General features: G+C 38.5%; 1 protein-coding gene and 1 long non-coding RNA gene across 3 annotated transcripts in view; one reads left to right on the top strand and one right to left on the bottom strand.

The window, feature by feature from the left end:
- Nucleotides 1–15476, top strand: part of LOC114804786 (probable protein BRICK1-B) — a 28840-nt gene extending 13364 nt beyond the window's left edge. Inside the window, exons 2-3 of one of the 2 annotated variants that reach the window (XM_054232815.1) lie at nt 6371–6522; nt 15270–15476. In XM_054232815.1, coding sequence (XP_054088790.1) covers nt 6371–6480 — 110 coding nt within the window. In that variant the 3' untranslated portion in view covers nt 6481–6522; nt 15270–15476. Of the gene's footprint in view, nt 1–6370; nt 6582–15269 lie in introns of those variants that run through there. The other variant, XM_029044509.2, reaches the window with a different exon arrangement.
- On the bottom strand, nt 6602–8082 carry LOC128922429 (uncharacterized). The gene is made up of 3 exons (XR_008471655.1): nt 7503–8082; nt 7128–7447; nt 6602–7066 (listed from the first exon to the last, which is right to left on the bottom strand). It is a non-coding gene; the product is annotated as an uncharacterized LOC128922429 (long non-coding RNA).
- Nucleotides 15477–17048: the final 1572 nt, after the last annotated feature.

The following is a 17048-nucleotide window of genomic DNA, read 5'->3' on the forward strand; positions in this document are numbered from 1 at the left end:
GTCACAGAATACCAAAAAAGTTCTTACTTGATAAAAATCTGAAAAAATTTTAAACTTTTTTGTTATTTTGTCAAGTGCACAGAATAGGGCTGTTAGTGTATTGTACCGGACCATTTCTTTTGTGAGGTTCTTCAACGGTAATTCTACGATGGAGTAAATATTTTAAATTGTATATTGGGTGTGTTTCATTCTTTTTTATTGGATAAGAGTTTGGCAACAATTCGATTTTAAACATTGGTTGTGGTACTTTATTTCTATTGAAGATATTTACCACATTTTTAATTCCTAAGCCGCATTCTTCAAGGGCTTCTTTGATATCATTAGATTCTACCGAAGACTCAATACCTTTTACAACAACAACTAGGCCTTTAGAGCTCTTCAGTTGATAAGAATAATAATACATGTTGTTATTTGATAAAAATTTCCTATCTTCATAAAACTTTTCTCAGTGTAGGACTGTATTTTAGTTTCCTATATTGCCTTTTTTCAAAGGCACTATATGAAAATTATCAGTACCTACAACTTCACTTAATTTAGCAACAAGTGCATTCGAGCTGCGCTCACGCAAATATATTGGCGGCGGTTTGGTATTCACGACTGTGGTGGTACCCTTCGCATCGTTATCCAATCCATTGTTTTGTAAGGCAAATCTGTTGCCATTTAAATTTCCAGGCTTATTTGTATTAAGCTAGGCGGGATGAAATTTTTTGGAATTTACCGACAGGACTTAATTTTATTTTTATGTTGACGTAGTGGTCAATTCCAATCTGGACAGATTGTGATTTTCTATGTAGTACATGCTCACCTCGCTTTGTGTTTTCCTTCGGTGTATAGTTTGCTGGTACCTGCTTGCTAGTTGGTGTTTGCAGATTTGTTGTAGTGTACTTGTTTGTTTTTCTCCTTCTGCTGTTCGGCTGAGCGCTTCGATGACTCATCAGCATCACCGTCGGCTCGTTTATTTGTTGGAGCAGATTTCGCAGGCTCAACAAAGCTGAAGTAGGCATTCAAAGAATGCCTACGACCTTGTTGTTGAGGTTGCGCAGCGCTCATGTTTGTTCTTCTTTTTTGATTTGCTCACTTTATTTAATAATTTGTTTATTGTTTTTAAATTCTTTTGTTTTAGTTTTTTTATGTTTTGATTTTGATTTTTAGTTGTTTTGCTTATTTAATGTTATTTGTTTTATTTTAGAAATAAATCACGGAGCCCATTAAAACACGTCCGCACTCTTTGAAAGCTCACCGACAATATCTTTATAATTTTTTTTTCAGATGGTAGAAAGCAAACAGCGAACAGTTTCAAAAACAACAACGACAAACAGCGACGAAAATGTGCTGATAGATTTGTTTACTTTGTTTAATGAATAGGCAAATTTCTCAATCAGATGTCTAAATGCTCAAAATTTGTCATCTGTCACCATAAAATTTCAATGCGCATTAGCATTTCTTAATGCATTAATTTTGCTCATCTGTCACTGCTATAAGAAGCCGAAAAATTAAGTTTAAAAATGTTATGTCGGATCTAAATTCCACATAAAAAATATATCCATATAAAATTTAGGCACTTACGTATTAAATAGTTATAAAGTGCGAATAACCTGGTTGTTTTTTGTTTTGCATAGAAAGACTTAAAAATACAATTAAACAAAAACGAAATATAACTAAGCAACATATGAAGCTTTAAAATTTGGAACAAATTAAAATTTGAACATAAAAATGTGCAGGTAAATTTACGAGGTCACACGCCAAAAGAGATATTTTGTATACATACAGTCACTCACACTCCAAATGGGACACTATATAGAACTATTAATTATTTGTTAATTACGTAATGTCCCATTTTGAGTGTCACAGTCACTCGTATATAAGTAAATTAAACGCAATGTTAAAATTTTAAAGTTATTTTTATTTCCCTACTATGAAGGACAGCCTTTCGCTACGAGTGAGTTGATACAACTTACTTTTCGGTGTTTTACCTGTATACCTTACACCTGCTAGCCAAAGCCTCACGTGGATTGCCCCATGATTCCATAAAGCCGATTCGGGCTGCTAGTGTTGTTTGGCATCGGCTAACGCTTCCGATGTTATGTCTGCAGCTTGAGCCGCGCGTTGTTGTTGTTGTAACGATTGTCTATCCCTGCCGGAAAGGAAAGCATAAATCTAGTTGTCGTCGAAGTCATCTAACGGGAAGCCCAGGAAACATGCTGTTTCGACGGGGAAGGACCAAAGGGAAAGGGGTGTTAGATGAGTAGGGTTCGTTGAGCATGCAATATGGTTAGTGTCATGCGGGGACTCGTTGCTTGCAGGACATGTATTTTGTATGTCGGTGTTCAGTCTGAATAAGTAGGAGTTTAACCTGCTACAGTATCCAGATCCGGCAACACGTGCTCTTCGTCTGCTAAAGGTGGTGGTTTGGTTCCAAGAACTACATTCAAAGGAAGGGAGTCAAGGAAGGTGTTAATAGCTCCACTGTGAAGGGCGTTTAGAGCGTGCCTGAAACTGTCTGCGTCCGCAGTCTGGTCGGCGTATTGTTCAAGTTCGTCGACGTATTGTAGGAGTGCCCTCTTGATACACCTGGGGGGCGGTTCTGCTTTCAGCAAGTGACTACATGGGGATTTCTACGAAAGCTTTCCGGACTGCGGTGTTCTGACACGTCTGTATCATCCTCTGGGTGCTTTTGCGAGTGCCAGGCTCCTCGCAGAGAAGAAGCGAGAAAGTTCGGGGAGATAGTTGTTCACCTTTAAACACACGTCATCGATGCCAGTGCACGACGTCATTATCGTACAATCATCTGCGTAGGAGGTAACTGAAATTCCCTCTGGTGGTTGAGGGAGTTTAGAGATTTAGAAATTAAACAGTAACGGAGAGGGGACACCGCCCTTCTGGTAGCGTTGTTAAGTTGACCGTGACAAAAGCTTTTGACAGGTCCAATGCCATAGAACGGTTCACTTACAGGGTGGTTTTTGATTAAGATCATGAGCTGTCCGTGCGTTTATGACGCTAAGTGCTGTGGTGGTACTGTGCACTTTATGGAAACCATGTTGATGTTCAGGTGGTACGTGAGTGTCGGGAGAAGCAATAGCAATGGGTAGAGCGGCGAAGGCATTCTCGGTGAGTTCTGAGAAGCTGTCCCAGTTAGCTTTATTAAAGTTAACATAGGTGCGGTTGTCCGCAGAAATAAAGTCGGGAGGTTTTTTAATCGAGACAATTCTGGGCAGATGATCTGATGCAAGAGTTAGCATAGGTCGCCAGGTTATGCAGTTTATCAGACCACCGCTAGCAATGGTGATGTCCGGCGAGCTGCTTCAAGTGCTCATAATTCTGGTGGGGGCTTCGTCATTCATTGTGCTGAATGTCGAATCGTCTACCTGTTCTATCAGCTCCATCCCTCTCCGATCATTTGACAGGCAAGAATGCCAAAGATCGTGGTGCGCGTTAAAGTCGCCAAGCACTAATCGGTTTTCACCACGAAGTAGCGTACTAATATTCGTGTGATATTCTATTGGGCAACTTGTAACTGGGTGGGTGTATATATTAAATATTTCGAGCTCGACATCGCCTGACCGGACAGCTATACCTTGATATTCTAGGATAGCGTCCTGCGGACGATATCACCTTCGAAAAAACGATATTGCACGGTGCTGTGTAGTATGAATGCTAGACCTCCACCACTATCTCGATCGCGATCTTTACGAAGATCTGAGTGGCTGTTTAGCTTGGTTTCTTGGACCGCAGCTATTGATACGCCTTCCCGACTCATAAAATCAACTATCTCCTCGATCTTGCTCTGAAGTGCGTTGCAGTTAAATTGTAAGAGTCGGGTGTTTCGTGGTGTTGTTGTCGTGACCTTGGGAGTGACGTACAGGTGGAGGTTGTTGCAGCTGTGTTACTCGCAAAGAAAAAAGTCGCACTTCGATGTTGTTTGGCGACTCCGATGTCGTTGGTTGCGAGGACAGACTACCTGGCCACTCCCTGGCGGCGCGTTGTGCAAACTAGGTGCAAGTTGCACTGCCGTAGAGGCAACAGTCGCAATATTACGTTGGCAGCATGGGGCCAAATAACGTGTGGTCCATTCCCTATGAGTCTTAAGGCCTGAACAGGTCTTAAAATGGCTTCATCCATTGCATGAGTTACACCTAACCGAGGTGGAATTTGGATGGAGCCTCTTAGCGCATACGCAGCAGAAAAATACCTCAGGCCCTGGGTTGGACTCGATGCCAGCGTACAACTAGATTTAATACTTACCGGATAAAATCCGCGTCAACTCCGGTAACATAGAACCGGCTGCAGTGGGAGTCGTGAGCCGCGCGTCTTAGGTGTTGTTGTTTGTGCAGAAATCACAGGTATAACTGCACTTGTTGTTGTGCAGTGATACGTTAACTTACATCGCAAACCCCTAAAACTAAGGACAAAGTGTAGAAGAAGTAAATTTTATAGTAAAGAAGAGCTACACCTAAAAAGTAGATAATGGGCGTAGCACTGTTCACTATTATTTGACCTCTTCGATTCAAATGGGATGCATACAATAATTTTGTCATTCTTATGTTTCAATGTTTCTTCCAATAGTCATCACCCTTTACAAAATATTTGCTTATTAATTTATCGGAAAATATTAAATTTTTGCCTGTCATTTTTCGCTCTACTTTTGCAGATGAGATATACACAAGTATGTACAAAACAAACGTTTTATGACAAAATGTTGAAACGCTTCAATCGCATAAAACTCCAAATTGATCCGTCAACACAAATATTTTCCAAACAACTGCTTTATTTTGGGAACGGTGAAATAGAATAGCAACCAAATATGCGATACATTAAAGTATTCCCAGTATTTTTTCGAGCATTGTTGACGCTGGCGACATTACCTACATGATCCACAGATGTTTCCAGCAGATCTAATGCCTTTTAAACCAATCGCCAATGTTATTGATGAAAATAATGGTTAAATTTTCAATTGATTTTTAAAATTCTCTTGATATAGGGGGAATTCCACCACATAATCTGCGATTGAAGATTGGGTCACCTATTATTTTTCTGAATTCTCCTCGATTATGCAACTGTTTAGTCATAAAAAATCAACGGAATTCATATTGAAGAAACACATTTTGATTGGAAAGTTTAACAAAAAATAATGCCCGGTTGCCACGTATTCCAACGATACCGTCAAAATCTACCAATAATATTTAATAATACTTAGAATATATTCTACGTTCACACAAAAAGCAAATAAATTTTTCCTTTTTTCATTCCTTAGAAATTTCAACATTTTTTATAACTCAGTGTCAATAATTTGCAATAATTACGTACCAAACCTTTTATAATTGAATAATGATTTAGAACGTTTAATTTTCTGTCTGTTTTCTTTTGTCTTAATATGTAAATTAATTTGCTATATATATAAGATAAGTATCTTGCGGCTGGTAACTATTACCCGAAAATAAATCTTTATATAATCACTACGGCATTTGGTCCCGAATTACCTTTATTGTGGCAGACTTAGGACACACGTATTCGAAAATTTTAAACTGACACTTGACGGTTTGGTTTCAATAATGGACACCTGGATCCAAACATGCCAAAATAATACACTCCGGACCATTATAGGATGTCATTTCATGTCACCTCAGTATTACCTACATAGTATGGCCTGCGAAATTCTCCACAAATATTAATGATCCTCGCACAACTTCGATCTGGATATTGTAGCATGTTAATATCCTTCACATCCAAGCTAGACGCCAATCCTCCAAATACGTTCTTGCGTTGTATGACTCTTCCGTTGTATGACTTTGATGATAATTAATTTTACTCCAAGCAGGGTCTCGATAATCGCTACAACAGCAACAAGAACCTTAGTTGACTCTTAGATTAGATTTGATTTATTAGAGGATCGTACTGCGACCTATTGTGCCCTCTCCTATTTATCACAGAATACCGTCCAGTCCTGTAGCTCTAAGAAAACTTAGTAACGCTGTAGTGCTGGTGGTCGCGATACTTTCCCTTTGGGGATATAGAGACCCCATTTCCTGCCTCCTTAATCCCGCAATCGCGTGACATTCCAGGAGTAGGTGCTCAGGTGTTTCCGCTTCCAAATCACAGAATCTGCACAGGTCCGTAGAGCAGATCCCGAGTTTGTTCAGATGACACCTTAGTCTGCAGTGGCCAGTGTAGAGTGCCACTAATTGTCTCATTTTGTTTTGGTTGACTCTTACGGACAATAGCGTGCCAGGAGTTAAATCATCTTGCACAATTACGTTCTGAATATTTTAGTAACTTAAACTCCGTCTTATCCAGGCGGGATATATTTTGCTTTTATTTTAGTGGGATAAAATAACTCACCTTATTAAATAATTTGATCGAATTTCAATTTCAGATATGTCGTGCCGATCCCGACTTGCTGTTTTGAATGAAAAATTATCCACTCTGGAGCGGCGAATTGATTATCTGGAAGCATGTGTAACTCAAGGGGAAACTCTTACATGAGTTTATGGTGTAACTTTCAAAATTATAAATATTTATATGAAAGTAAATACTGTATTAAATAAAATGTATTCGTTACAAATATTTTGATAACACTAAGTAAATTTGACTTTTTTTGGGTGTATTGGACCAAGTGCATCAAAAAAGTCTTCCTAATTGAACATACAAGAAGTTTTTAAATTTCTATGATCACAAACATTCACTTAAATTTACCCTTTAACTTCTGAGTTTTAGCTGCTAATGGCACGGCCAACTGAGGGGCCGGTAATTCTAAAAATACTGCAACTGCTTTGCCCTCTAGCTCATTGGCAAAACCCAGTTTACACACGTCGCGATGATAAACGGTTACAAAAGCACCTAAGCCATGTCGTTTCATTTCTTCCCGGGCTTGTGTTGAGCAAAAGGTTTAATTGCACTTAAAAAAGTGACATTAAACCTAATATCTAGTGTGTAAATGATTTGTGTTCGATGTAGCAGCGTTTGCATCCATAGTTCTGGATTTGCTTGCAGCACATATTCCATCGATTCGAAAGTTCTACGCTGCTGCCATAGGTTGCGTACCTATAACGCCGTATGAGGTTTGAAATATCTGTATGGAAAATTTTAGAATTTAAGGCAAGATAATATTATTACATTCAACAATTATTTACGTATTCAATGGTTTCGCCCTTGATGTTGACCATTGTTGGCGTAGCTTCTATTGGGTGCTTACAAATTGACAATGCAATGAAGTATTACTGTATTCAATTCCATCTTTTGGCTTTAGAAAACTTTTAGTCTACGTTTTACTTATTTAAAAATGCGTGCTTCAATAATTTACACTTTAATTAGGCTACAGATCACTGATTTAAATAAAACATGCAAAATAATACTTCACAAGCATCCATGATATAGCTCAAAACAAAACTTGTTTAAACACGAGAACTTTGGTTGTTTCTTTCTATCATTCATTCTTGTTATGGTCACAAATCTAATTATAAAGTATAATAAATAAGTCTGAATAGAACGACGTAATATCAACTTACCACCATAGCATAGACGCTATGCTTTAGCTTTCGATTAAAAAAGAGATGTTCATCTTTTTTTGGTCTAAACATCTGGATGTGAGTTCCATCAACAGCACCTAATATTCCTGGTAATCCAAATTTTGAATAAAAATAATTCTTAGCTTCACGTTTTTCTTGTGAGCTCATTTCAAATTTTATGTGTTTCGGACACATTGTTTTTTCAATAGCATTCAACACTTTTGCAATACATTTAGATGTAGTGGACTGTGCTACCCCTGCAAACCGGTCTTGCCCTATTTGATGTTGATAGCTTCCTTGACCAAGGAATTTTAAAGTAGCAGCAAGTTTTATAGCTGGAGTTACTGCCGTGGATCTTATAGGTACCATTAGTTCTTCAGTTATGCCTCTTAAGACATAATCAAAGGCTTCTTTAGAAAGTCTAAAGTTTTGTGTGAAGCTATAATTACAAATGCAAAAACAGTTTATAACCGAACATAATACATATGTACATAACAAATTATATTTTTTTCGATAATTCCATAATATTAAATTCATTTCTTATATATCTTCTCGTAATCCTTTCCTCAATAATTTCCTCGTCCTCCATCCACAATGCAACGGAATCCATATTGTTCAAACAAATTTAAACTTATTTCATTTTATTTTGACATTTAGCGTTCGAAAATACTGGCACAGGGTGGTACAACTTATAGATACAACAGGGGATAAACTTAATTCGATTTTGTTACAGAATGCTAAAACACATTCGAGTCGAATATTAAATTCGTAGAATTTACTTTCGAATCGAGATACAGAATAGGGCCCCAGGTGGTACGTGAGTGTCGGGAGAAGCAATTCCTCAAGTGTCTTCCCAGGTTTCATTAGTGGAACTACTCTTCCGATTTTCCACATGTCGAGTATTATAAGAGTGGTTAGCGACAAATTGAGTACCTTGGTGAAATATTCTACTCCCGTTAAACCTAGATGTTTTAACATCAGAGAATTGATTCCGTCAGGGCCGATGGGTTTTGAGGACTTAGCCTCCCGTATGCGGGAATCACAGGGACCTGGCGTAAGGAGTCACGCTCATTTGCTAAAGCTGCCGCTTCAGCCGGGTAATTCGGTCGCATGTTTGCAATTCTTCCAGCTGGTATGAAGCGAACAGTAGCAGCGGTGATTACCTTGCGGAATTGACGTTCGCTAACGATTACGTCCGTAGAAATGGGTAGAGCGACGAAGGCATTCTCGGTGAGTTCTGTGAAGCTATCCCAGTTAGCTTTATTAAAGTTAACATAGGTGCGGTTGTCCGCACAAATAAAGTCGGGAGGTTTTCCAATCGAGACAATTATGGGCAGATGATCTGATGCAAGAGTTAGCATAGGTCGCCAGGATATGCAGTTTATTAGACCACGGCTATCAATGGTGATGTCCGGCGAGCTGCTGCAAGTGCTCATAATTCTGGTGGGGGCTTCGTCATTCATTGTGCCCCCAATGTAAGAGTCGGATGTTTCGTGGTGTTGTTGTCGTGACCTTGGGAGTGACGTACAGGTGGAGGTTGTTGCAGCTGTGTTACTCGCAAAGAAAAAAGTCGCACTTTGATGTTGTTTGGCGACTCCGATGTTGTTGGTTGCGGGGACAGACTACCTGGCCACTCCCTGGCGGCGCGTTGTGCAAACTAGGTGCAAGTTGCACTGCCGTAGAGGCAACAGTCGCAATATTGCGTTGGCAGCATGGGGCCAAATAACGTGTGGTCCATTCGAGTCCATTATGAGTCTTAAGGCCTGAACAGGTCTTAAGATGGCTTCATCCATTGCATGAGTTACACCTAACCGAGGTGGAATTTGGATGGAGCTTCTTAGCGCATATGCAGCAAAAAAATACCTCAGGCCCTGGGTTGGACTCGATGCCAGCGTACAACTAGATTTAATACTTACCGATCCTAACAGGGTTAGATCGTCGAAAGGGCAGCCCTCGACCGGATAAAATCCGGGTCAACTCCGGTAACATAGAACCGGCTGCAGTGGGAGTCGTGAGCCGCGCGTCTTATGTGTTGTTGTTTGTGCAGAAATCACAGGTATAACTGCACTTGTTGTTGTGCAGTGATACGTTAACTTACATCGCAAACCCCTAAAACTAAGGACAAAGTGTAGAAGAAGTAAATTTTATAGTAAAGAAGAGCTACACCTAAAAAGTAGGTAATGGGCGTAGCACTGTTCACTACTATTTGACCTATTTGATTCAAATGGGATGCATACAATAATTTTGTCATTCTTATGTTTCAATGTTTCTTCCAATAGTCATCACCCTTTACAAAATATTTGCTCATTAATTTATCGGAAAATATAAAGTTTTTGCTTGTAATTTTTCGCTCTACTATTGACGATGTGATATAACCAAGTATATACAAAACAAAACATTTTATGACAAAATGTTAAACGCTTCAATCGCATAAAACTCCAAATTGATCCGTCAACGCAAATATTTTCCAAACAACTGCTTTATTTTGGGAACGGTGGAATAGAATAGCAACCAAATATGCAATACATTAAAGTATTCCCAGTATTTTTTCGAGCATTGTTGACGCTGGCGATGTTTTCAGCAGATCTAATGCCTTTTAAACCAATCGCCAATGTTATTGATGAAAATAATGGTTAAATTTTCGATTGATTTTTAAAATTCTCTTGATAGAGGGGGAATTCCACCACATAATCTGCGATTGAAGATTGGGTCACCTATTATTTTTCTGAATTCTCCTCGATTATGCAACTGTTTAGTCATAAAAAATCAACGGAAATCATATTAAAGAAACAAATTTTGATTGGAAAGATTAACAAAAAATAATGCCCGGTTGCCACGTATTCCAATGATAGCGTCAAAATCTACCAATAATATTTTATAATACTTAGAATATATTCTACGATCACATAAAAAGCAAATAAATTTTCCCTTTTTTCATTCCTTAGAAATTTCAACATTTTTTGTTACTCAGTGTCAATAATTTGCAATAATTACGTACCAAACCTTTTATAATTGAATAATGATTTAAAACGTTTAATTTTCTGTCTGTTTTATTTTGTCTTAATATGTAAAGTAATTTGCTATATATATAACTTAGGACACACGTATTCTACTGCTATTAGGATCCAAATACGGAGCCGTAAAAAGTTCGAAAATTTTAAACTGACACTTGACGGACGGGTTTCAATAATGGACACCTGGATCCAAACATGCCAAAATAATACACTCCGTGCCATTACAGGATGTCATTTCATGTCACGTCAGTATTACCTACATAGTATGGCCTGCGAAATTCTCCTCAAATATTAATGATCCTCGCACAACTTCGATCTGAAAATTGTAGCATGTTAATATCCTTCACATCCAAGCTATACGCCAATCCTCCAAATACGTTCTTGCGTATCGCTCGATTATTGATCTTGCTTTTGTAAATTTTCCATTGTACAAGCTTTCAAGTGAATTTTCTTCTACATTGCGGTAAGACGTAAGGAGCCATGGCTCTAATGGATATCCAGAATCACCTTAGGTAGGATAGATAATGAATAATTAGTAAGCGTTATAAATGCAAGTACAAACTGTTTAAATAAAATAACCGACCAATTAACCACGAAGATTTATCTCCATTTTGGTAGTTGGATAGCATGTATTGTCGTTCGTTTGAAAGGCTCCATACGTGGGCATCGTGTGCTGCTCCACCATAAAATCCATTTACAGCTCTTATATACATGTTATGGTCTCAAAACGCATCAAATAAAGTATAATAAATAAGTCAGAATAAAACGTCGTAATATCAACTTACCACCATAGCATTGACGCTATGCTTTAACTTTCGATTAAAAAAGAGATGTTCATCTTTTACTGGTCTAACCATCTGGATGTGAGATCCATCAACAGCACCTATTATTCCTGGTAATCCAAATTTTGAATAAAAATAATTCTTAGCTTCACCTTTTTCTTGTGAGCTCATTTCAAATTTTATGTGTTTCGGACACATTGTTTTTTCAATAGCATTCAACACTTCTGCAATACATTTAGATGTAGTGGACTGTGCTACCCCTGCAAACCGGTCTTGCCCTATTTGATGTTGATAGCCGCCTTGACCAAGGAATTTTAAAGTAGCAGCACGTTTTATGGCTGGATTTACTGCCGTGTATCTTATAGGTACCGTTAGTTCTTCAGTTATGCCTCTTAAGACATAATCAAATGTTTTTTTAGAAAGTCTAAAGTTTTGTGTGAAGCTATAATCCCAAATGCAAAAACAGTTTATAACCGAACATAATACATATGTACATAACAAATTACATCTTTTTCGATAATTCCATAATATTAAATTCATTTCTTATATATCTTCTCGTAATCCTTTCCTCAATAATTTCCTCGTCCTCCATCCACAATGCAACGGAATCCATATTGTTCAAATAAATTTAAACTTATTTCATTTTATTTTGACATTTAGCGTTCGAAAATACTGGCACAGGGTGGTACAACTTATAGATACAACAGGGTATAAACTTAATTCGATTTTGTTACAGAATGCTAAAACACATTCGAGTCGAATATTAAATTCGAATAGAATTTACTTTCGAATCGAGATACAGAATAGGGTCCCAGGTGGTACGTGAGTGTCGGGAGAAGCAATTCCTCAAGTGTCTTCCCAGGTTTCATTAGTGGAACTACTCTTCCGATTTTCCACATGTCGAGTATTATAAGAGTGGTTAGCGACAAATTGAGTACCTTGGTGAAATATTCTACTCCCGTTAAACCTAGATGTTTTAACATCAGAGAATTGATTCCGTCAGGGCCGATGGGTTTTGAGGACTTAGCCTCCCGTATGCGGGAATCACAGGGACCTGGCGTAAGGAGTCACGCTCATTTGCTAAAGCTGCCGCTTCAGCCGGGTAATTCGGTCGCATGTTTGCAATTCTTCCAGCTGGTATGAAGCGAACAGTAGCAGCGGTGATTACCTTGCGGAATTGACGTTCGCTAACGATTACGTCCGTAGGAATGGGTAGAGCTCTATTAAAGTTAACATAGGTGCGGTTGTCCGCAGAAATAACGTCGGGAGGTTTTTCAATAGAGACAATTATGGGCAGATGATCTGATGCAAGAGTTAGCATAGGTCGCCAGGATATGCAGTTTATCAGACCACGGCTAGCAATGGTGATGTCCGGCGAGCTGCTGCAAGTGCTCATAATTCTGGTGGGGGCTTCGTCATTCATTGTGCCCCCAATGTTAGAGTCGGGTGTTTAGTGGTGTTGTTGTCGTGACCTTGGGAGTGACGTACAGGTGGAGGTTGTTGCAGCTGTGTTACTCGCAAAGAAAAAAGTCGCACTTCGATGTTGTTTGGCGATTCCGAGGCAACAGTCGCAATATTGCGTTGGCAGCATGGGGCCAAATAACGTGTGGTCCATTCCCTATGAGTCTTAAGGCCTGAACAGGTCTTAAGATGGCTTCATCCATTGCATGAGTTACACCTAACCGAGGTGGAATTTGGATGGAGCCTCTTAGCGCATATGCAGCAGAAAAATACCTCAGGCCCTGGGTTGGACTCAATGCCAGCGTACAATTAGATTTAATACTTACCGATCCTAACAGGGTTAGATCGTCGAAAGGGCAGCCCTCGACCGGATAAAATCCGGGTCAACTCCGGTAACATAGAACCGGCTGCAGTGAGAGTCGTGAGCCGCGCGTCTTAGGTGTTGTTGTTTGTGCAGAAATCACAGGTATAACTGCACTTGTTGTTGTGCAGTGATACGTTAACTTATATCGCAAACCCCTAAAACTAAGGACAAAGTGTAGAAGAAGTAAATTTTATAGTAAAGAAGAGCTACACCTAAAAAGTAGGTAATGGGCGTAGCACTGTTCACTACTATTTGACCTATTTGATTCAAATGGGGTGCATAAAATAATTTTGTCATTCTTATGTTTCAATGTTTCTTCCAATAGTCATCACCCTTTACAAAATATTTGCTCATTAATTGATCGGAAAATATAAAATTTTTGCCTGTCATTTTTCGTTCTACTTTTGCCGATGTGATATACACAAGTATGTACAAAACAAAACGTTTTATGACAAAATGTTGAAACGCTTCAATCGCTTCCGTCAACACAAATATTTTCCAAACAACTGCTTTATTTTGGGAACGGTGGAATAGAATAGCAACCAAATATGCAATACATTAAAGTATTCCCAGTATTTTTTCGAGCACTGTTGACGCTGGCGACATTACCTACATGATCCACAGATGTTTCCAGCAGATCTAATGCCTTTTAAATCAATCGCCAAGTTATTGATGAAAATAATGGTTAAATTTTCAACTGATTTTTAAAATTCTCTTGATATAGGGGGAATTCCACCACATAATCTGCGATTGAAGATTGGGTCACCTATTATTTTTCTGAATTCTCCTCGATTATGCAACTGTTTAGTCATAAAAAATCAACGGAAATCATATTGAAGAAACAAGTTTTGATTGGAAAGATTAACAAAAAATAATGCCCGGTTGCCACGTATTCCAATGATAGCGTCAAAATCTACCAATAATATTTTATAATACTTAGAATATATTCTACGATCACACAAAAAGCAAATAAATTTTCCCTTTTTTATTCCTTAGAAAATTCAACATTTTTCGTAACTCAGTGTCAATAATTTGCAATAATTACGTACCAAACCTTTTATAATTGAATAATGATTTAAAACGTTTAATATTCTGTCTGTTTTCTTTTGTCTTAATATGTAAATTAATTTGCTATATATATAAGATAAGTATCTTGCGGCTGGTAACTATTACCCGAAAATAAATCTTTATATAATCACTACGGCATTTGGTCAGGAATCACCTTTATTGTGGCAGACTTAGGACACACGTATTCTACTGCTATTAGGATCCAAATACGGAGCCGTAAAAAGTTCGAAAATTTTAAACTGACACTTGACGGACGGGTTTCAATAATGGACACCTGGATCCAAACATGCCAAAATAATACACTCCGGGCCATTGCAGGATGTCATTTCATGTCACCTCAGTATTACCTACATAGTATGGCCTGCGAAATTCTCCTGAAATATTAATGATCCTCGCACAACTTCGATCTGAATATTGTAGCATGTTAATATCCTTCACATCCACGCTATACGCCAATCCTCCAAATACGTTCTTGCGTTGTATGACTTTGATGATAATTAATTTTACTCCAAGCAGGGTCTCGATAATCGCTAGAACAGCAACAAGAACCTTGGTTGACTCTTAGATTAGATTTGATTAATTAGAGGATCGCACTGCGACCTACGGTCTATTGTGCCCTCTCCTATTTATCACAGAATACCGTCCAGTCCTGTAGCTCTAAGAAAACTTAGTAACGCTGTAGGGCTGGTGGTCGCGATACTTTCCCTTTGGGGATATAGAGACCCCATTTCCTGTCTCCTTAATCCCGCAATCGCTTGACATTCCAGGAATAGGTGCTCAGGTGTTTCCGCTTCCAAATCACAGAATCTGCACAGGTCCGTAGAGCAGATCCCGAGTTTGTTCAGATGACACCTTAGTCTGCAGTGGCCAGTGTAGAGTCCCACTAATTGTCTCATTTTGTTTTGGTTGACTTTTACGGACGATAGCGTGCCAGGAGTTAAATCATCTTGCACAATTACGTTCTGAATATTTTAGTAACTTAAACTCCGTCTTATCCAGGCGGGATATATTTTGTTTTTATTATAGTGAGATAAAATAACTCACCTTATTAAATAATTTGATCGAATTACAATTTCAGATATGTCGTGTCCCGTCTTGCTGTTTTGAATGAAAAATTATCTACTCTGGAGCGGCGAATTGATTATCTGGAAGCATGTGTAACTCAAGGGGAAACTCTTACATGAGTTTATGGTGTAAAATTCAAAATTATAAATATTTATATGAAAGTAAATACTGTATTAAATAAAATGTATTCGTTACAAATATTTTGATAACACTAAGTAAATTTCACTTTTTTTGGGTGTATTGGACCAAGTGCATATTTTTACTCATTCATATGAGGTCTGTTAAAAAAATAAGGTTAATTTTCAAATTTCTCGGGCTACGTACATTCGATTATAGATGAGTGTTATGTACATATATGTTCACAGTTTCAGGTATATAGTTTATTCATTTTGGTTGTGGGAGGCATAGAAGATAGGGGCGTTGGATCAAAGAACTTGTATTAAATTTTGTCTGAAAATGGAATTAAGTGCTCGAAAACCCTTGAAATGTTGAGAATGGCATATGGTGATTTTTTCGGAATAGAATTTGAATTAGAAAGTGTTAATTAACGATAAGATGTTTTACCCCGACAAAGGGAAAGAATTTTTTCAAAGAACACCAGCTAAAGTAAATACATGTTGGGAAGAAATTTCACAAAAGTTAAACGATATAGTCTTTCAAATAAAGGACAAAATGGGCAAAATGTATAACGCGTATATATTATCGGTTAATAAAGTATTTTATTTATAGTTGTGAAATGATTTAAGTTTGCAAATAAAAAACATGTCCAAAAGGTATTCACATATCTAGAACAGAGGGCGCCAACTTTAAGTCCACTCGCGGAGGAGGCCAATGTTATACAGACCTTTAAATATCAGTCCAGGGTTTCAAAGGCATTCAAAGTTTTTGATGCTTACCAGTAATTGCAAATGAAAATATTCAGGATGAAAGAAGAAAGAGACAAATTGATTATTCCCAGACACATATTGAAATTGAAGCTTCATCAAATATGACGCGCTAACCAGGAATTTCAATGTATGTATCCTGCGCTTTGGGCGGATTTTTTCGTCTTAACTATAACCGTCACTTAAATTAAACGCCTTTGTATCCATTTATAATATTTGTATGTATGTGATTGGCGTGGAAACCGTATAGCCGAATCGGTGATAATGCGCCACTCCTCACTTTCCCTCGCAGTTCGGCGTAAGTTGGAGATCACAAGTGTAACCAGGCCGCTCTCCACCTGGTCCCTCCACCGGAGTGGAGGCCTTCCACTTCCTCGGCTTCCTCCGGCGAGTACTGCATCGAACACTTTCAGAGCTGTAGTGTTTTCGTCCATTCGGACAACATGACCTAGCCAGCGTAGCCGCTGTCTTTTTATTCGCTGAACTATGTCAATGTCGTCGTATAACTCGTACAGCTCATCGTTTCATCGTCTGCGGTATTCGCCGCTGCCAATGTTCTGAGGACCATAAATCATGCTCAAAATTTTCCTCTCGATAACTCCTAGTGTCGTCTCATCTGATGTTGACTTCGTCCAAGCTTCTGCACCATAAAGCAGGACGGGGGTGATAAGCGACTTGGAGAGTTTGATTTTGGTTCGTCGATAGAGGACTTTACTTTTCAATTCCAAATTACAAATTCAGACATCGCGGCATTTCGTGCTGTCGAAAGCAGTTTTAAAATCGACAAAAAGGTGGTGTGTGTCGATCCTCTTTTCACGGTTCTTCTCCAAGATTTGGCGCATGGTGATTATCTGGTCAATTGTGGATTTTCCAGGTCTAAAGCGACGCTGAAAAGGTCCAATCAGTTT

Source organism: Zeugodacus cucurbitae, chromosome 6 (assembly GCF_028554725.1).
Source record: "Zeugodacus cucurbitae isolate PBARC_wt_2022May chromosome 6, idZeuCucr1.2, whole genome shotgun sequence".
Taxonomy (NCBI): Eukaryota; Metazoa; Arthropoda; class Insecta; order Diptera; family Tephritidae; genus Zeugodacus; species Zeugodacus cucurbitae.